Genomic DNA, 22,081 nt, shown 5'->3' with positions numbered 1-22,081 from the left:
CACACCCAGCTAATTTTTGTATTTTTAATAGAGACAGGGTTTCACCATGTTGGCCAGGCTGGTCTCGAACTCCTGACCTCAGGCGATCTGCCCACCTTGGCTTCCCTAAGTGCTGGGGCATGTGAGCCACCATGCCCAGATCTAAAGTTTGTATTCTAACCCATCAGTTAGTAAGTATAGAATACATTTTTCTGTCAATTTACCCATTTACAAAGAATTTAATTTTTAGGAGGATTACAACCGAATAGTGGCTACTTGCATGGTGTCAGAAATTAAGTCCATGGTGGCCATGTGTAATATCCTGCTGTCAACTCCGAATTGCCACAAATCAGGCTTTTTTATTTACTAGTAAAAATGTGACTCAGTGCTAAACAGTTAGATGTTCATTTTCATTCTTAATCAATAGGAGTATAATTAATACCATCAACTTTTCTGAAAAGCAGTAACAGAAGATGTCAAAAGCTTTAAAAATATTTGTTCCCTTCAGCTCAGGAATTCTACTTCTAGGCTGTAGCTCAAAGGGGTGATCAGAAATGCCAAGAAAAATCTGGGCATAAAATGCTTATTACAGCATAATTTAAAACAAGGAGAAATACCACAAAACCTAAATATTCAATTATAGGGGAATAGTCAAGTCATTTATGAGTTATGCCATAAACTAGTATCTTTTACAGTTATTTTTGAAAAATGTTGTGAAATTAGAAAATTCTTGATATCATTTAATGTGAAACTTGCATACATGTACTGTGTATAAATTGTCTATATTGCATTATATTTACAGTATGGTTTCAAGAATATGCATGGAAGATGCCAAAATATTACCCTTTTGATAATGGAATTATAAATGATTTTATTTTTGTTCTTTATATTTTTCTGTACTTAAGAAAGTATAGGCCATGTGTGCTGGCTCATGCCTGTAACCCCAGCATTTTGGGAGGCCGAGATGGGAGGATTGCTTGAAGCCAGGAGTTTGAGACCAGCCTGGTCAAAATAGCAAGACCCTATCTCAAATTAATTTTAAAAACATATATATACACAACAAAAACTTTGTTTTAAAAAATAATCTTCTTGCAAAATATAGTATCATATAATATTAAAGCTCAGTTCAAATATATTTTTTGAGTTTTCAGCTCCAATTTTCACATAAAATGCATCAGATTATCTAAGAACAATTTAAAATAAAGCTAAACACTAATATAAATAGTTTAAATCTCTCTTTCATTACACCATTCAGTAATTCTGGTATCCTTTTGAAACAAATTACTCCTCATAGTGATGAATTTCCTATTTAACTTACAGCTTTTATTATACATTTCACTAGCCTCATCCAATTTAAATTTTATTGGACCTTTTCTTAAATAGCCTTTTAAATATTTTATAGTAAATGTTGATTACTTAATGCATTGTTTCTCAATCACTTTTTCATTATCACTTTCCTAAGGAGCCTTTTTAGACTTTTTTTTTCCCTAATCACCCCCACCCTGTGAAATTTTAATATCTGTTTATGTACTGTATGTATATCCATGCTTTATTTATGCAAAGGGTAAGATTTTTTTCACCCTCCCAAGAACACAATTTTCACCCTTTTAGAGGCAAGATTGCCCACTTCGATAATGAATGGCCTAATGGGGCACTATAGGAAAATGTCATTTTAACTTTGACAGTGAATCTCAAGCCCATGTATTTTGTTTTTATAGCTGCCTGCCTCTCAAACATCACATGGTGACCACTCCAACACTACTACTGTGGGGAGAGAATGACGCATTCATGGAGGTTGAGATGGCTGAAGTCACAAAGATTTATGTTAAAAACTATTTCAGGCTAACTATTTTGTCAGAAGCCAGTCATTGGCTTCAGCAAGACCAACCTGACATAGTGAACAAATTGATATGGACATTTCTAAAAGAAGAAACAAGAAAAAAAGATTGACTTTTCTTTATCTTCTATGAAGGGTCTGTAATGAAATCTCTAAATAATTTTTAAAAATTGTTCATCAACTTCTTTATGTTTTATTAGAAAAAGCCTGTTTTAATGTGCTTTATCATAAATAAATATCCTGACAAATGGTATTGAAAAAAATCTGAGATCATGTGAACATGTAATACAATGTTGATTTTCTTCTGGTGTATTTTGCACAGACAAGCATCTGCCTTAAAATATATACACTTGTACAAAAAGGAAGTTTGCAGTAAGTGGTTCCGTTTTGGTTTCTTGCTTTTTTTACTCTGTTAACATATGGTGCCTTTTACAAATGTATATTAAAGATTAGCTGTGCCACATTATAAGGCAAACCTGCAATGATATAAATTTTCATTCTATTGTTCAATAGTTCTTTTTACTATTTTTAATCATTAAAAAGTTATATTATCGAATCTCTTTGGATTTATAGTATATCTATTAGTTTGAAGGCAAATATAACTAAATGAATATGCATTTTTAAAATGGGCCATATACTATTTATACTGGGAACATTAAACCATTTTTTAAAGCTGACATCTTGGCTGGGCGTGGTGGCTCATGCCTGTAATCTCAGCACTGTGGGAAGCCAAGGCGGGAGAATCACTTGAGGCCAGGAGTTTGCGACCAGCCTGGCCAACATGGTGAAACCTCATCTCTACCAAAAATAAATAAAAAATAAAAGTGGGCAGGCGTAGGGGTGCACACCTGAAGTCCCAGCTACTCATGAGGCTGAGGTAAGATCGCTTGTGTCCAGGAGCTCAAGGTTGCAGTGAGCCATGATTGGGCCATTGCACTCCAGCCTGGGCAATGGAGTGAGACCCTGTTGGAACGGAAAGGGAAAGGGAAAGGGAGAGGGAAGGGAAGGAAAGGATCCTTTTACCTCATTCAATGCAACAAGAATTGAATACTACACATCTTATGTGCACTAGAATCTAAGTTCCACAGGGCAGGGATTTTTTGTTGTTTTATTAACTGATACACACCCAAGTCTAGACTAAGGGCCTGGCATATTGTAGGCACTCAAATATTTGCTTAATGGGGAAATATAAAAGAAGGATAAGGTGGTAACATAGAACTTTCCCATAAGAAGCCTTAAGGGCTGGGTGCGGTGGCTCATGCTTGTAATTCCAGCACTTTGGGAGGCTGAGGTTGGTGGATCACCTGAGGTCAGGAGTTTAAGACCAGCCTGGCCAACATGGTGAAACCTCATCTCTACCAAAAATACAAAAATTAGCCGGGGATGGTGGCAAATGCCTGTAATCCCAGCTACTTGGGAGGCCGAGGCAGAATTGCTTGAACCTGGGAGGCGGAGGTTGCAGTGAGCCAAGATCGCGCCACTGCATTCCAGCCTGGGCAACAAGAACAAAAGTCTGTCTAAAAAAAAAAAAAGACGCATACATAGAAAGCAGTTAAATTAAGCAAAGGTTCAAGAGTAGAAATGAACATTATAAGCAAGAGTTGAGAAGAGTTACAGAATAGAGAACAATACCAATTCAAGGGACTACGACTCATTCTTTTTTTTTTTTTTTTTGAGACGGAGTCTTGCTCTGTCGCCCAGGCTGGAGTGCAGTGGCACGATCTCGGCTCACTGCAAGCTCCGCCTCCCGGGTTCACGCCATTCTCCTGCCTCAGCCTCTCCGAGTAGCTGGGACTACAGGCGCCCGCCACCACGCCCCGCTAATTTTTTTGTATTTTTAGTAGAGGCGGGGTTTCACCATGGTCTCGATCTCCTGACCTCGTGATCCGCCCGCCTGGGCCTCCCAAAGTGCTGGGATTACAAGCGTGAGCCACCGCGCCCGGCCAAGAGACTCATTCTTTTGGGTTGTTCTCCTTTAACATGGGAGGCAACCAGTAACACTGCCAAATCACATCACATAACAGATAAGCCCTAAATTGGTGAAAGGATTGCTTCCCTCATTAAGCATAGTTCTGATCGTGACAGAACAAAGGAGAATGTTCCTAAGAATTCTCATTACTGTATCACAGCAACTTGTATTTACAACAAAAATCCAATTCTCTGTATAACACATTGCTTCATAACAACACGCAAGGTAGGTATCACCAATTTATAAATAGTAAAAATGTGATTTAACGTGTAACTTTGCCAATGCCCATAGTGTAAGTTCTGGAGCTAGGATGTGACCTAGAGCCATCTGGTGGTAAAGCCCATGATCCCACTTACACCAGATACCGTTTAGCAGACTTGTGGTATCCACGCCACTCTTCCTGTTTCAGCAGTAATCTGGTGTGTTTCAATAGATGGAAATATCTCTCAGGAACCTACAATTTGACTTTTAATTTCGGGAGGGAAAAGGAATTCAAATTAGCAATTAGTAAACATAGGAATATTCTATAGAGCATTGTCAGAGTTGCAAATGCCACAAGGTATAGAAAAAGCCTGGTTCATACCAACTTGGTGCTTCCCTCTTGATCCCTCCAGAAGGGCAGCAACAAGGGAAAGAATGGTACGTGTGGACACAGTAAAGTAATCCTGACTTATTTTAATAAAAACCTGTTACTGACAAAGGTGATTTTAAGATTTGTTGTTGGGCCGGGCGCGGTGGCTCACGCTTGTAATCCCAGCACTTTGGGAGGCCGAGGCGGGCGGATCACGAGGTCAGGAGATCGAGACCACGATGAAACCCCGTCTCTACTAAAAATACAAAAAATTAGCCGGGCGTGGTGGCGGGCGCCTGTAGTCCCAGCTACTCGGAGAGGCCGAGGCAGGAGAGTGGCGTGAACCCGAGAGGCGGAGCTTGCAGTGAGCCGAGATTGCGCCACTGCACTCCAGCCTGGGCGACAGAGCGAGACTCCGTCTCAAAAAAAAAAAAAAAAAAAAAAAAAAAAGATTTATTGTTGTTGCTACTTATGTCAGTTTAGGAAGTTGACAAGTTCATGTGGACTAGTATTAAGAATTTATCAAACAAACGTTCCATGGACAATTCTGGCCTATTACAATGAATGTACTCTAATTTTCAATGGATATGGAAAAGTACTTGTAACAGATATAAAGCCTCAAGGGTGCCATCAGTTAAACCTCTTAGGATAAACAGTTACTACTGTCGCTGTAGAAATCTATTTGTAGGGCAAGTAAGTGAATTTGACTTACTAGTTGCCAAAGCAGCTCACAGTAAATAAAAACAGGTAATGGCACCTAAATTAAAAGTTGCAATTATTAATAATATTCATCTATTCAAACTAATATATCCCTAGTAGCATATAATATATGCCTAATTTGACATCAGAAATTGCTATGTGAAAATAATTTATTAGGCATATGTCAAAAGCAAGATGTTTGCAAAAAAAGAAAAAAAGATTGTGATTCAAATTCTCCTGTTACGTCATCTACCACCTTTAATTTTTCTGATTTTAAAGGTAATGCAGCATTTTCTATTAACCTACAATTGCCTCTAAGAGTTCTAATTATGTGCAAACAGAAAAAGCAATTGGATGTGGGGTAGGGGTGCATGTCAAAGGCTGCCCCCAAATCCAGGCTACACACAGCCTGAGTCTACTAACTCGGTTTCATGGCTCTGCAGTCCACAGACTCTGAGTTGGAGGCGAAGGAGTCTGGGATCACGTAGGAGCTAATCAAGTCCTTGTACCCTCAGCAGACACGCATCTGTGCATGGTGCTGGACCTGCATCATCCTCGTGAGTATGAATGTCCTGCATTGCCTTCCTCTTCCTCTGGCCAGTGGCCATGCTTTCCACCTCTGGCTATCCTGCTCAAATCCTGCAACCCTGCCAAGAGTTGGAGGAAAAAACTGGTGAAACCAGTACTCAAGCTCATGCTTCAGGTGGGTTTCTTTTTAGCTGGGTTCCTGGCTAAAGTGAAAGGGAAAAAGGCAACCCAAGACAAGGCCCCTATCTTCGTTACAGCACCACGGTCCACTTTCTTTGACTCAATCCCCTGTGTGGTGGTGGGGTTACCCTCAGTGGTCTCTGCAAGTCAAAACGTGCAGATCCCATTGGCTGGGAAATTCCTACGGTCAACACAGCTGGTGCTTGTGATCTGAGAAGACCCTAATTCCAGGAAGAATACTAAGAATGAAATCCTGAAGTGAGCGACATTTGGAAAGAAGTGGCCACAGATTCTGATTTTCCTAGAAGGTGTGTGCACCAATCGCTACTGTCTAGTCACTTTTAAACTAGGGGCCTTCTGTTCAGGTGATCCTGTGTAGCCAGTGCTGCTCAGGTACCCAAACACCCTGGACACGGCAATCTGGACCTGGCAGGGATTTACAGCCTTCCAGGCCTGTATGTTGACACTCAGTCAACTCTTCACCAGGGTAGAAGTTGAGTTTATGCCTGTTTATATCCCAAATGATGAAGAAAAAAAAGACCCCATCCTTTTTGCCAATACAGTACACATCAACATGGCAAATGCTCTAGGGGTGCCTGGGACAGGGCACACTTATGAAGACTGCAGACTGATGATCTCCGCAGGTAACCTTCAACTACCCATAGAAGCTGGTTTCGTGGAATTTACAAAAATTAGCCAGAAGTTGAAGTTAGATAGGGATAACATTCATCAGCATTTGGATGAATATGCTGCAATTGCCGTTGCCTCAAAAGGAGGGAAGATAGGAATTGAAGAATTTTCAAGTTATTTAAAACTCCCAACTTCAGAGCCCTTGAGACAACCCCCTGCCCTCTTTGGCAGGAATAATGATGGCAGCATAGACTTCAGAGAGTATGTAATAGGTCTGACTGTTCTATGCAATCCTGCCAACATTGAAAAGGGTCTGCAAATGTCCTTTAAGCTTTTTGATCTTGATGCGGATGGTTTAATAACAGAGCAGCAGTTCGCTGCTATACTTCAGGCAGCTTTTGGAGTGCCAAATCTTGATGTTTCCAGGCTCTTTCAGGAAATAGCTGGACAGAAATCAGTGTACATTTCATATGAGAGATTTAAGAAATTTGCCCTGAAGCATCCAGCATATCCCAAGTTATTTAATTCACACCTAGACCTCCAGGCAGCCTATATATATTCATTGCCCCAAAAAGTACAGTTTTAATCACTGTATTCAAATGTGACAAGTTAGCCCCGAAAATAGTGAAAGTATCTTCTAGGTAGAAATGGTGATTGAAGTAAAAATTACTCTTTGAGGAAAAACTCAATAGTTTTCACTCTAAGAGGCATAGACAATTACGATATTTAAAATATGCTTGAGGAATATTTCAGTTAGATTTAATAGTATCTATTTTTCTTCTTTCTTAAGATAGCTTTTGTTTTGATGTGACCTAAATGTAGAAGAACAAGTGATCTAGTCATAAACTTTGTTCACCCAGCAGGGTTCTGGTTAGCGCCTTTATTGTATTTAATGCTAAAATAAGGCCAGAGGAACATTAAAGCCTATCACCTGTCCCTCACTGTTGCAGAAAAAAGTATCACATTAAGAGCTACACTTGGGCAGGCACGGTGAGTCACGCCTATAATTCCAGCACTTTGGGAGGCTGAGGTGGAAGAATCGATTGAGACCAGGAGTTTGAGACCAGCCCGGGCAACATGGCAAAACCCCGTCTCAAACAAAATACAAAATCAGCCTAGTGTGGTAGCGTGCGCCTATAGTCCCAGCTATTCAGGAGGCTGAGATGGGAGGATCACTTGAACCTGGGGGGCAGATGTTGCAGTGAGTGGATATTGCACCACTGTATCAGCTTGAGCGACAGAGATCCTATCTCAAAAAAAAAAAAAAAAGAGCTACACTGAGAGTAAATAAAAACATTAAATTACCATTTGCATTTCCTCCAAAAAAAGGAAAGAGCTATATAAATACCTCTTTAGTAATTTCAAAAGTAGCCTCAATTTTCTTATTTATTTATTTATTTATTTATTTTTTGAAGCAGAGTTTCATTCTTGTTGTCCAGGCTGGAGTGCAATGGTGCAGTCCTGGCTCACTGCATCCTCTGCCTCCCGGGTTCGAGGGATTCTCCTGCCTCAGCTTCCCAAGATGCCTGGGATTATAGGCATGAGCCACCACACCCGGCTAATTTTATATTTTTAGTAGAGATGGGATTTCTCCATGTTGGTCAGGTTGGTCTCAAACTCCCGACCTCAGGTGATCCACCCTCCTCGGCCTCCCAAAGTGTTGGGATTATAGGCGTCAGCCACCATGCCTGGCCACATCTTCTTATTTTTCAAGATAAAATAAATATTAGGAAGATACAGTGTTGGGAATACATTGCAACAATTATATATGGTATGCCTGTCCCCTGCTTGCCTTTTTAAAGTATAGAAGTGATTATTTAGAATGAGAAATCACAACAGATTACAATTTCTGGGAAGCTGAAAAAATATCATAAACATAGGTCATAAATATAGGAATTTTGACAAATTTCATTCTGTATGACTTTAATCAAAACACAAAAAAAGTGTTTATAATTAACATGTTCTGCATTACTGAAAATATTCTTTTTGTTCCAATAAGGCATCAATGAGAATTGAAGCCTCTACTTATTTACACATTTATTTCCAATACCTGTCGCTATGTGACATCTTCACATAGTGATGTGACCCTTGGGCCCTACCCCTTCATGTCACCATGCAGGATGAATCAGCAAAGTATTCCTGGAAACCATTCCTATACCGGACAGGGAGCAACAACCTATCTAGACATAGAAGTGAATGTGAACTGACAAACATACTCCACCAGCCCTAATCACTGAATCCCCTACTTAGTTTCACTGTGACTGAATCTTAAAGATGCTTGTAGCTACTCAGTAGCACCAGATATGAGGTAACATTTGACCAAAGTTTGCCAACTTTACAAAAACATAACCAAGTAAACACATTTTTAGGGATGCTACTAGAACCCTAGAAGGGGCTTATGGAAGTGGGGCACCTAAAGCTTTAACTTTGTCAGTTTCCTGATACTTTCAGAAGGTAGAAAGAAAGAAGAGAAGAATGGGAGAAAGGTAAGGAGATGAGGAAGGAAAGGAAAGGAAAAGAAAAAAAAAATCAAATATTATTTTGAGATAATTTCCATGCAGTTCTGCCCTGAAAAAAAAAAAAAAAGGATTTGGATAAGTGATTTTTCATAATCCCCATCCGGTGCAATATTCCCATGATAATAAATGCATATATATATATATATAATTCAATACAATGATTTGTTTAAATGTACTGAAAATTATTCATTTAAATAAGAGCTTTCACTTAAAAGTAGTTATCAAGCAATATCTTTATTCAAACAGTAGTAGTGCAACTTAAACATTTGTAGAACTCTTTTAAGGTTGTTTCTCTTTAGATAGTGAGCCATACAAAAAAGCAGGGTCATTATTATACTCTCTATATTTTAACCTCAAATGTTTAGCTGGGCATGGTGGTGCATGCCCATAGTCCCAGCTACTCAGGAGGCTGAAGTGGGAGGATTGCTTTAGCTAAGGAGGCACAGGTTGCAGCGAGCTGAGATCACGCCACTGCACTCTAGCCTGGGCAACAAAGCAAGACTCTCTCTCTCAAAAAAAAAATAAGTTTAACATAGCTTTGTTTAAACCCTCTTTAACACTTAACACTTAAATTTTTTTTATTTTAAAATAAATACAGATACAGAAAACCATATCAGGGAAATCTATAGCTAATAATAATTATTTTATATCATAAATACCTATATTTCATATTCTAAATATAATCTTTTTTAAGATGAATACTCTTGGCCGGGTGTGGTGGCTCATGCCTGTAATCCCAGCACTTTGGGAGGATGAGGCAGGCAGATCACAAGGTCAGGAGTTCAAGACCAGCCGGGCCGATATGGTGAAACCCTGTCTCTACTAAAAATACAAAAATTAGCTGGGCGTGGTGGCAGGCGCCTGTAGTCCCAGCTACTTGGGAGGCTGAGGCAGGAGAATCGCTTGAACCCGAGAGGCAGAGGTTGCAGTGAGCCGAGATTGCGCCACCGCACTCCAGCCTAGGCAACAGAGGAAGACTCTGTCTCAAAAAAAAAAAAAAAAAAAAAAAAAAAAAGTTGAAAACTCTTGCAACCAACACTCAGATTGAGAAATAAAACTTGTTCAGCCACCTTACAAGCTCTTCCATACCCCTATCATAATTACAAACTCCCTCTTTCTCTCAAAATTAAGCTCCTTTCCTGACTTGGATAGCTTCACTTCCTGTATTTCTTTACTTTTTAATCATCTAAATGTGCATATTTTGATACTGTGATGCTTAATTTTATGTGTCAACTTGGCTAGGCCATGGTACCCAGATATTTGGTCACAGATTACTCAAGATGTTTCTGTGAAGAGATTGTTTATATGAGATTAACATTTAAATCAGTAGACTGTGAGTAAAGCTGATTGCCCTTCATAATGTAGGTGGGCCCCATCCAATCAGTTAAGGCCTTAATAGAAAAAGATTGACCTACCCTGAAGAGGGGAGAATTCTGCCAGCAAACTGCCTGTAGACTTAATGTGCAATTCTTCCCTGGGTCTGCAGCTTTCAGGCCTACCTGCAGATTTGGGGGTTGCCAATCTTTTACAATTGTGTGAGCCAGTTCCTTAAATCCTGCCCCCTACCCCATACATACACACACACACACACACACACACACACACACACACACACACAGAGTTCTCCAGAGAAACAGAACCAATTGGAGATATATCTATATATATACATCTCCAGAGAAACAGAAAACTCTAATAATAGACTCTATTCCTAGACCCCATAGTTTATTCATGCGCATTTTTGACATTGGATGTTTTTTCTCCCTACATTGTAGCCCGTGAAAGATATTTTTTAGGCCTTTTAAAATCTACAGATTTCCCTTCCATCCCTTATTTTGCTTATACTTTTTCTATTACAGAACCTAGGCTGTTTGACCTGTGGAATTTCCCATAGTGTGCATTTTGCCAACTGCATATTTATGGTACAAATCAGTATATCCTTCTGCCCTTTGTATTTTCTGCTGATTGGAATCCAGAGGCTTGATCAAATTCAGGTTTGATTCATTTGACAAGATCATACATGTAGTGTGTTTTTCAACAGAAAGCATATGTTGCCTGGTTTTCTTTTTGTGATTTTTGCAGCTATGGCTGCTCATCACTTAGATCATTGAGGGTTGTAATATGGTGCTATTCTGATTCTGTAATTGCTTTTCTTTTTCGAAATGGCTTTTCCAAATGGCTGCCTATTCTTAAATATGATGGCAGGAAGAAATCAAAATCACAACTTCCCTGTACATGAAGACCTTCAGTGGTCATCATCACTATCACCTTTGTAAACCCACCACATCCACTGGAGCTAGTAAAACTTAACTGCTAGGAGGAAACAAACACTAACAGCAAAATGACATTGCCTATTTGAATGGAAGACAAGGTGGGGGGAAAGGTAAAACTCTAAAGAGTAACCTTCAAAACTACTTTGTGATGATAAGTCATCAGCTTAGCAGAATTTTACATGGATTGTCTCATTTAGTCTTTCTAACCACCACATGAGATACCCTTATCCCCATTATAGGGAAACTGAGGCTTGGAGAGCTTCATGGATCAGCACAATAGACTAAAGCTCAATAGACTTAGACTATTAGACCAGTAGGCTAGGTCACACAACTAATAAACAACTTAAATTGGATTCAATATCATGATTCTAAAGTCTATGCTTTTAACCATTACATACATGCAGGGAAGAGTCCAGAAACAGTATAAGTGAGGTTTGTGCAGAATTCTCAGCTTTATCAGTTCTTTGTGTTGCTGTTAGCCCTGAGAGGACATTGAACAGATTAACAGTTGACCAATACTAAGGCAAAAAATTACTGCACCCTCACCCTTGGGCATAGAACATTCAGCAATTTATTTTTTATTTTTTATTTTTTAAGACAGGATCTTGCTCTGTCACCCAGGCTGGTTTGCAGCAGTGTGACCTCAGCTCACTGCAACTTCCACCTCCTGGGCTCAAGTGATCCTCCTGCCTCACCCTTCTGAGTAGCCAGGACCACAGGTGCGTGCCACAACCCAAGGCTAATCTTTCTTATTTTTGATAAAGACGGGGTTTTGCCATGTTGCCCAGGCTGGTCTCAAACTCCTGGACTCAAGTGATCCACCCACCTCAGCCTCCCAAAGAGTTGGGATTACAGGCATGAGCCACTGCACCCAGCCAGTAAAATTTTTTTTAAAGCAATGTATATAAAGCCTCTATAATTAAAACTGTGATATTGGCACATGAATAGATGGCCTGAACAATGTGATAGACTAGAAAGTCCAGAAATAGAACTAAGGGACAAAACAATTTAGCATATGATAAAAGTGGCATCTAAAATGAGAAGGGGAAAAGTTGACTTTTAATAAACGGTATTGGGATAACTAGATAGCCACTTGGAAAAAAATAAAATATACAATTGGATCTTTTCTTCACACCATGTAACAAGATAAATTCCAAATGAATTAAATAGCTAAGCATAAAAAGTGAAATCACACATTATTAGGGGAAAGTGTATGAATTCTTTTACAATCTGGAAGTTAGGATAATCTTTCCACCTATGATTCAAAGTCCAGAAACAATGAACAAAAAGAAAGAATAAATTTGACTACATTAAAACAAAAACACCAAGGGAAAAAAAACAACCACTAAAAGCCAAGCCAAGTCAGAAGACAAATGACAAATGGGAAAAATATATTTGCAAATTATATCACAGACAACACTAATATCTCCAACATCTAAAAATAGAGAAAAGACCAAAAGCAAAATGGGCAAAGGATATGAATAATCATTCAAAGAAGAAATTAAAATGGCAGCTGAGTGAAATGTAGTGGAATTGCCGTCATAAAAAGAATTAACAAAGACCTGCATTTGTATGGCATAACCTCTAGGATATACTGTTTTGTGTGTGTGTGTGTGTGTGTGTGTGTGTATACACATTTATTTTTATTGTAACAAAGCAACTTGTACACTTTTAATGTTTAAAACTGAGCATCATCTTTCCTTTCCAGTGAAACAAAAAGAAAATTTAAAAATAAACAGGAACAAAATTACCATAGAGAATGTCAATTCCAAATAAGATTCTACAGGTTCTGCTGATTCTCCCATTGAGTGGCAGGGCTCAAGTCATCATTAGGAGGGAATTTATTTTAAAAGTGTCATCTTAAACTACAAGGATGTCTGTCAAATATCACAATTAAACATGCCAAAGAAGAAGCCATGTTGTCAAAATGCCCACTTAACCCACCCAAACATCTCAAATCCACCCTTTGCTGACCTTCTATAACCCCATTTTTTAAAGTTTTTTTTTCTTTTTTTAAACAAGAGAAAGTAGACAGATACATGTTGGTAAATGCTAACTGTCCATATTGTCCCTTTGACCTATATAGAGACACAGTGTACTCTCTGAGCCCAATATACAGAGAAAGGAGGAAAAAAGCTAGAATTCTATGCACTACTACACAGGGGCCTAGCATCCTCCAGCTTCCAGCACAGCGAAGGGAGCAGGTTTTTCTTTTTCCCCACAGAGCTCGGTGGTGTTGATTGCATACAGTTTTTGTTCAGACAGGAAGGGATAAAAATGAACTTTGAACAGAAAGGGGTAGAGACTCTTTTCCCATTGTATTCTGCTCAAGGTATTTCCCCCCAAATAAGTTGAGAACCATGGGGTAGAGAAAAGAGAGCTTAAGAACAGGGTGACTGAGCACAAGAGGAAAAAAAAAAAAGACTGCAACTTGCTCCCAGGGCTGGAGACAATTTTAAAAAAGGAAGGTTGGAGTCCATCAGTGTTCTATTAGTCATCTTCTCCTTTATCCTCCTCTCCTTCCTCCCCTTCATCATCATATTCATCTTCTTCACCTTCATCCTCATCCCCTTCATCAATATCTTCTAATTCTTCCTCCCCTTCATCATCATCATCATCATCATCATCATCATCATCATCATCTTCTCCTTCTTCTTCATCATCCATATCAGGAACCAAGTAATACTGTAATGGGTTTGGCCAAATATCATCTTTGATGACCTCTTCTAACTCATCAGCACCTGCATCAGAATGATCAGTAAACCGGGTAAAGAAGCTCTCTGGTTCCTCATGCTGCCTCTTCCTGTTGGCTTTATTCTGCGTTTGACTTGAACGTTTCGTCAAATCCTTTCCAGATTTCCATTTGATTTCGGTGGACTTTGAAGGTGGATCACCACTCTCATTCAGATGAAATTCTTTGGAGAAAACTTTATTTTCAAAGTAAGGATTTTCATCAAAATAAAAATCTATTCTGTAACCTGATTTAATATCTTCAAATTCTGTCACTTCAACTTTGGTCAAATAATGCAGTGCCTCTTTGTCCTCCTCCCCAAGCAGTGCAGACACTTGTTGATGGTTGACAAATGTTGTTATCCCAAAATTTGGGATTTTGGCGATCAATTCTGACCTCTTCTGAAAAAATGGTTGGCAGAGTTTGTTATATTTCTGTTCTACTTTCAAAATCTCCTCACTGTCTTGTTCCTTAAGTCTGTCTGTTTCATTTTGTACTTCATCAATGTGTTCAATTGCTTCTTGCTGTTCTTCTTCTCCCTTCTTCGGCAAGCCTGCAGAGGCCGATGTCTCCTCCAGTCCCAGAGCAGGAGGTGGTCTTGGTTTCTTCTTTTGAAGCGGGAATGGAGACTGGCGTTTAGGGGCCATGCTGTTAGGCAAGTCCAAGAACCAGACCACAAGTCTCCTCGCTCGTCTGGAAGCAGGCAGAACATTCTAGGATATACTGTTAAATGAGGAAAAACAAGATGCAGAATACTAAATATAGTATGCATGTTACCTTATGTTTAAGAAGGGGTGATCTGAGTACATGGAGTATGTGGAATACACACATATACATATACACATTCATTCTTTTTTCCAAGGTAATAAAGGAATTTACCCACTTTATTTCTAGTAGTACGTAGTTTCACTTTTTATATTTAGCTGTCTTATCCATTAAATTTTTATATATAGTTCTTTTTTTTTGTGTGTGTGAGATGGAGTTTTGCTCTTGTCACCCAGGCTGGAGTGCAGTAGCTTGATAATCGGCTCACTGCAAACTCCATCTCTCAGGTTCAAGCCATTCTCCTGCCTCAGCCCCCCGAGTAGCTGGGATTACAGGCCTGCACCACCACGCCCAGCTAATTTTGTATTTTCAGTAGAGACAGGGTTTCACCATGTTGGCCAGGCAGGTCTGGAACTCTGAACCTCAGGTGATCCGCCCACCTCGGCCTTCCAAAGTGCATTACAGGTGTGAACCACCATGGTCAGCGAATTTTTATATATAGTTCTTAAAAACAAACAACCACCACAACAACTACAAAAAACCACTACTCAGCAGGGCATGGTAGCACATGCCTATAGTTCCAGCTACTGAGGAGGTTGAGGCAGGAAGATCACTCAGGCCCAGGAGTTCGAAGTCAGCCTGGACAACGTAAGAAGATCTCTCTCTCTCTGAAAAGCTTTTTGCTTTTTTTAAAAAATTTATTGAGATGGAGTCTCCCTCTGTTGCCCAGACTCAAGTGCAGTGGCGCCATCTCAGCTCACTGCAAACTCTGCCTCCCGGGTTCAAGCAATTCTCCTGCCTCAACCTCAAGTAGCTGGGATTTGAAATTTTTCATATTAAAACTTTCATTTTTTGTTTTGAAACAGGGTCTCACTCTGTCACTCAGGCTGAAGTGCAGTGGCACAATCACGGCTCACTGCAGCCTCTAACCCCTGGTTTAGGCGATCCTTCCACCTCAGCCTCCTGAGTAGCGAGGATTACACGCATGTGCTACTACACCTGGCTTTAATTTTATTTATTTATTTAGTAAGTAAGTAAGTAGAGACGAGGCCTTGCTATGCTGCCTAGGCTGTTCTTGAACTCCTGGGCTCAAGCAATCCTCCCACTTCAGACTCCCAAAATGTTGGGATTACTGGTGTGAGCCACCAAGCTCAGCCTAAACATTTTTAAAGAGGGAGAAATAATGCATCAAAAATAGGTTTGCTTTCATGAGATTGGAGTTCTTGAAAGTTTTTCCTTCCAAAGCAATTTTACCTAAATTTACTTTTCTTACATTAAGATCACAGTTAAAGATAACCCTAAACCAAATTAGGAGTTTAGCCATGTTTACCTTCACAGCTCCCACTGCTAGTTCCTTAAACTCTCTTTTCCTCCTGATCAAAAATTCTTTCAGGAAGAACATCTGAAAACCTCACTCACATTAAGGGATAAATGACTATAGAGATGAATTAAAATAAAAATAATGCTTTAAGTTAAGTTATCTAATGGTAGAATGTGAAGCATCAATGACACGATTTTCTTTTTTTTTTGAGACAGTCTTGTTCTATTGCCCAGGCTAAGTAGTGCAGTGCTGCGATGTGATCATAACTTACTGCAGCCTCGAACTCCTGGCTTCAAGCAATCCTCCCACCTCAACCTCCCAGTGTTGGAATTACAGGCATGAGCTACCATGCCCAGCCATATTTTGTTTTTTAAGGGAGTATTTACTTATTCTTTAATCATTTCACATAGCCGCCTAAGCTACTTTAAGTTTTTTAATTTATATATATATGTTTCTTGAGACAGAGTCTCAAGACAAGGCTGGAGTGCAGTAGCACGATCTCGGCTCATTGTAACCTCTGCAGTGAAATGATATAGTTAAGTGATTCTCCTGCCCCAGCCTCCCAAGTAGCTGGGACCACAGGCATGCACCACCACACCTGGCTAATTTTGGTATTTTTAGTAGAACCGGGGTTTCGCCATGTTGGCCAGGCTGGTCTCGAACTCCTGACCTCAGGTGATCTGCCCGACTCGGCCTTCCAATGTGCTGGGATTACAGGCATGAGCCACCACACCCAGCCTAACTTAAGTTGTTTTAAGATAAAACATGAACCAGAAATCATCTGTCACCCATTTCCAACCAGAGAGTAGCCTAGTTGTTACTTTATCAGGTGATAAAGAGGCCTGGTAGAAATCTGGCAGGGCTTTGAAGGGAGTCTGGTGCTAGACTGCCTGGGTGGTTTCTTGATTTTTTTTTTTTAACCTGTGGATATTTAAGGTATACAACATGATGTTTTGGCATACGTAGTGAAATGATATAGTCAAGCACATATCATCACACAGTTACTTTTTTCCCTCTCACCACACACAGTTATTTTTTTGTGGTATGAGCACCTAAAATCTACTCGCTTAGCAAATTTCTAGTATACAACAAATATTATTACCTATAGTTCTCATGCTGTACATTAGATCTCTATACTTACTCATGCTACATAAATGCAACTTTGTACCCTTTGACCTACATCCCCCCCACCCACCTTTCTACTGTTTATGTACTTTTTAAAAGATCCTACATATGACAGTATGCAGTATTTGTCTTTTTTTTTTTTTTTTTTTTGAGATGGAGTCTGGCTCTGTCGCCCAGGCTGGAGTGCAGTGGCGATCTCGGCTCACTGCAAGCTCCACCTCCCGGGTTCACACCATTCTCCTGCCTCAGCTTCCTGAGTAGCTGGGACTACAGGCGCCCACCACCATGCCTGGCTAAATTTTCTTGTATTTTTAGGAGAGACGGGGTTTCACCGTGTTAGTCAGGATGGTCTCGATCTCCTGACCCCATGATCCGCCCACCTCAGCCTCCTAAAGTGCTGGGATTACAGGCGTGAGGCAGTATTTGTCTTTCTGAGCCTGGCTAATTTTACTTAACGTCCTCCAGGTTCATCTATGTTGTCACAAATGGCAGGATCTTCTCTTTAAAGAATGAATAATATTTCATTGTGTATATATATATATATACAACATTATCCATTAATCTATCCTAGGGACAGTTAGGTTGTTTCCATATCTTAGCTATTGTGAATAATGCTGCAACAAACCTGAAAGTGCAGATATCTCTATGAGGTGCTAATTTCATTTCCTTTGGGTATATACCCAAAGAGGGTTTGCTGGGTCATGTCGTAGCTCTATTTTTAATATTTTGAGGAATCTCCATACTGTTTTCCATAATGGCTGCACCAATTTACATTCTTACCAAGAGTATATGTAAATTGACTAAATTTGCCAGTCAAAAGATAAATACTGCCTGGGTTATAATACACCATTATTATGGTGTAACACACCATATATTATAGTGTGATATATGACGTTGTGTGACCTTGGCCAAGTTTACCTACCCTTTGTATGCCTCAGCTTCCTCATCTGTAAATAGGTCTGAAGACAGTACCTAGCTAAATGGTTGTTGTAAGGATTAACTGAGTTAAAACACACAGAGCAAATAGAGTAGCGTTTATCACATAATAAGGATTAAAATATAAGCTACTATTATTTTATCTTTGACACCCCTCTTTTCTACAGGAATAATTAAGAATCAATTATCCATCCAAGCATTTGGGAATTAATTTTAAAAAATCAATTATCCAGTTATATTTTTCAGAATTAAGATGTCTGAATATTTGAGAGGGGGCATTATCTGAAGAAATGGTTACCTCTTGGCCAATCTTATGGTACAAACACAAAGTCCATATATTCCCCTCCCCCCTCTTTTCTTTTCTCTTTTTTTTTTTTTTTTTTTTTGGTAGAGACAGGGTCTCCTTATGTTGCCCAGGCTGGTCTCTAATTCCTGGGCTCAAGTGACCCTCCCGCCTTGGCCTCCCAAAGTGCTGGGATTACAGGTGTAAGCCACCGCAACCTGGCCAATGCATTTTCCAAGCAATTACTATTCTTCACCTTATGTGTAGAGTTCGTGAATGAAACAGATTTTTTTTTTTTTTTTTTGAGACAGGGTCTTGCTGTGCCGTTCAGGCTGGAGTGCAGTGGTGCAATCATGGCTCACTGCAGCCTTGACCTCCTGGGCTCAAGCCATCATTCTGCCTCCGCTTCCCAAGTAGATGGGACTTGCCAGGCCCGAAGCAGAACTACTGAGTTTTCTTCTTTTGGAGGCAGTAATCAAATAAAAAATACCAAAACCTTAAATGATAATCACGTTTGCTTCTTTATTTGGGACAAAATAGAATTCTATATTTCATCCATCCACCACTTCACTGCTCAAAGACTTTGCCCCTTACCTATTTGCTCTCTTCTTGGTCATAAATGTTGGCCCGGTCCTATTACCTGAGCTTTCTCTGATCAAGTCCAAAAGCTTATATGAGCCACTCCGCGGATAAGAAGGGAATGGGGGCTTCTAGTTGCTGTAAGTATCTCTTATATCGGACTCAGAATTGTTCTGACTGGCAGTTTATGAAGTTCTTCCCCTACCCCTCCTATCGCCAATTTTTCTTGCCCCAACATTTATACCTCAGGGTTAAGAAGCCAGGTGAGGGGGTGTGACTCGCCCAGTCTTTAGTTGGAAAAAAGTGTAGACCTGTGAGGAAGACACAGCATACAAAGGCTGCATGTGCTGATTTGAACTTGAGCCTCAGTAAAACATTGAAATGAATGAACACCAACCGGAAGGGAAAGAAGAAGGGAGGGGATAAGGAGCCTGAGGATTGGTTTGCCCCGGGGGATGGTCGGCGCCGGAGCTATAAGAGGCGGGGTGCCCGCCGGCAGAAGTAAACAGAGCGAGTACGCCTGCGCACGCTCTTCCTGGGTCACGAGCCGGCTCGGTTCTGGGCCTCTGAGGCTCCCCACCGCGGTTCGGCTGTTCTGGGAGACTGTCTACAAACCGACGAGAGGCGTCAACCTTTTACCCTAGGGGGCGGATTTGGGTAGGAGCCGAGAGTTCGGTCGGAAACGCCCCCTTCTTCCTCCTGGGCGGGGCAAGTGTGGCCAAGTACTGGGCCTCCAGGGCGCGGTACCTCTGTGACACATGGCTCGCTGTGGGGAAGGCAGTGCGGCCCCCATGGTACTTCTGGGGTCCGCTGGAGTTTGCAGTAAGGGGTTGCAAAGGAAGGGGCCGTGTGAGCGGCGCCGGCTGAAGGCGAAGGTGTCGGAGCAGCTCAGCCAGGATTTGCTCAGGTAGGAGGAGGCGGGAACTCTGACTGCTTCAGTTCCTAAATCGCCCACCTCCGTCCCAGAAGCTGTGGCTTCTTTCGGCTCTGCCTTCCCCCTCCCTCAGCACTTGGTTCTCCTCGCCTCAGGCGACTGCGGGTCGTTAGCCAGTCTCCCCACTATTCCGAAAAGTGGCTTCGCTCGCCCTGAATAAACAGTCCCGAGCACCACGACACCATGTACCAGATTCAAAAGGAAAACAAAAAAAGCTTAGTTGTGTGCAGCACCAGTTTGCTAGAAATATCTCAACACAGGCACGCTTAGTTGTTTCAAATCACTAAGGTCGGGTGGATCCAGGTCCTGAAACTTACACAATTTTTAAAATAAGCTTATACTATTTTAAGAAAAATAATAAAATTAGGAAGACGATTATTTGAAATGAGGAAAGAACAATACTATAGCCTTGGAGGTCTCTTCTGAGGTCTCTTTAAACAATTTGCCAGAAATGCTTCCTAATTGCGACCTGGCTTCCTCTCTCCACCTAGAGCTCTCTGTAGCTCCCAGCAACTCTCAGCTCCTGTGAGGACCAAAGCAAATGGAGGGTCGTCCTGACATTTAACATTTGTAAGCCTCATGGATATCCATCTCGGGTTATTGGGAATCCAGCTAAAGTAATTTCAGCTTACAAAGAAAATGAAGCTTAGAAATATGACCTAGCTAATGTACGTTTCCAGCAAGACACTGATTCTTAAACTTCAGTGTGCATCACTGAAATTTTCCATTTTTAACAAGACCCCAGGTGATGCTAATGCTGCTGGCTAGGGTGACTGTGAGAACCACTGAGGTAAACGTAATTACTAATAATTAAAAGTTGTGCAGCATTCTACTTTTTTTTTTTGAGACGGAGTCTCGCTCTGTTGCCCAGGCTGGAGTGCAGTGGCGCCATCTTGGCTCACTGCAACCTCCACCTCCCGGGTTCAAGCCATTCTCCTGCCTCAACCTCCCAAGTAGCTGGGATTACAGGCACGTGCCACCACGCCCGGCTAATTTTTGTATTTTTAGTAGAGACGGGATTTAATCATGTTGGCCAGGCTAGTCACGAACTCCTGACCACAAGTGATCCGCCTGCCTCGGCCTCCCAAAATGCTGAGATTATAGGCGTGAGCCACCGCGCCCAGCCAGGATTCTACATTTTAAAGTGCTTTCTGTCAAAAACTCACCCATACTTAAGGCTCCGATAGCTATAAACAGAATTTATCAAAGTAAAAAAAAAAATCCCTTTAATTTGGGACTATCTACTGGGGAAGCTACTTTGTCTCTACCAGGGAGGGACTGATGAAAAAGATGGAAAAAATAATACTAAAGTTGTTAACATTTCTAGGGTAACACATCTAATTTATATGAAGAAAATGAGGTTAAAGTATTGCTAGTGAACAATTTATCCTCATCTTAGTTACAACTGAGGGTAGGACTCAGAACTCTCAAATTCTTATTATAAACAAAAATAGATGTAGCAAGGTTTTTTTTAAAAACAAAACAAAATGCTCACCCAGCCACCTTAAATGCTATACTAAATTAATTTTCTCCAAGCATAGCAATATCATTTATTTATTCTACAAATACTAATGAAATATCTAGCACCGACCACGTACCTAACCCGGTACTAGGTCTTAAGTAATAAAGGTTAATAAAACATTGCTTTGTTGTTTGTCCTTACACTTTAGTGAGAGAGGTAATGGCTAAATAAAAGTGATAGTTGTGGTGGGGTGAGTTGGGAAGACTTTATAGGATGACATTTGAGTGAGCTCTTAGGGATTGGTTAAGAATTGATTAGGTAAAGATTGGGAAGGAGAGGTAGAGGATATCTAAACAAGGGGAATAACTTTTACGGAAGCACAGAAATTTGAAAGAGCTTGATTGATTTTGAGAAAGCAAGTCGTATTAGACTCTGCCAAATAGTAAGGAACAGAGACACTCCTAGGTTATCTGACGTGACCAGATATGTAGAGAAGTGAGGAAAAGTGGGAGACAGTTTTAGCCGTCAAAAAGCCAGCTCCAGTGTAGAACTGGAAAGTTGATTGGGATATGATAACAGTCATACAATAAGACCACATTGACAAATGGACTGTTATGCATGGCAGTTGTAAAAAAAAAAAAAAAAAAAAAACTAATACTTATTGCCATCCTACTATTTGCTATACACTGGGCTTACATGAAATGTTTTACTTCTCTCATGAATCCTGTGAGGTAAGTCTTGTTATTCTCATTTAACGCAAGAG

At 40.4% G+C, this 22,081-nt stretch overlaps 3 protein-coding genes and 1 pseudogene across 4 annotated transcripts in view; 3 read left to right on the top strand and 1 right to left on the bottom strand.

The window, feature by feature from the left end:
• The window catches only part of EPHX4 (epoxide hydrolase 4), a 36,301-nt gene extending 33,929 nt beyond the window's left edge, over window positions 1-2,372 (top strand). Inside the window, exon 7 of one of the 2 annotated variants that reach the window (XM_003260045.3) lies at window positions 1,698-2,372. In XM_003260045.3, coding sequence (XP_003260093.2) covers window positions 1,698-1,929 — 232 coding nt within the window. In that variant the 3' untranslated portion in view covers window positions 1,930-2,372. The remainder of the gene's footprint in view (window positions 1-1,697) is intronic. The other variant, XM_030825047.1, reaches the window with a different exon arrangement.
• A 3,250-nt stretch (window positions 2,373-5,622) lies between these two features.
• LOC100603844 lies at window positions 5,623-6,979 on the top strand (annotated as a pseudogene).
• A 6,018-nt stretch (window positions 6,980-12,997) lies between these two features.
• Window positions 12,998-14,615, bottom strand: SETSIP (SET like protein). The gene has a single exon (XM_012500410.2). It carries the CDS (start codon window positions 14,558-14,560, stop codon window positions 13,673-13,675), a length of 888 nt encoding a protein of 295 aa, XP_012355864.2. The 5' UTR covers window positions 14,561-14,615; the 3' UTR covers window positions 12,998-13,672.
• Window positions 14,616-19,413: 4,798 nt separating this feature from the next.
• BTBD8 (BTB domain containing 8) overlaps window positions 19,414-22,081 on the top strand; it is a 113,671-nt gene continuing 111,003 nt past the window's right edge. The window contains exon 1 of the mRNA XM_003260047.2: window positions 19,414-19,829. Within this exon, the coding sequence (XP_003260095.1) occupies window positions 19,681-19,829 (149 nt within the window). The 5' untranslated portion in view covers window positions 19,414-19,680. The remainder of the gene's footprint in view (window positions 19,830-22,081) is intronic.

The sequence above is a fragment of the Nomascus leucogenys genome, chromosome 12, assembly GCF_006542625.1.
Source record: "Nomascus leucogenys isolate Asia chromosome 12, Asia_NLE_v1, whole genome shotgun sequence".
Classification (NCBI taxonomy): domain Eukaryota; kingdom Metazoa; phylum Chordata; class Mammalia; order Primates; family Hylobatidae; genus Nomascus; species Nomascus leucogenys.
The sequence above is the reverse complement of the archived record's forward strand: the minus strand, read 5'-3'. Positions and strand labels throughout refer to the sequence as shown.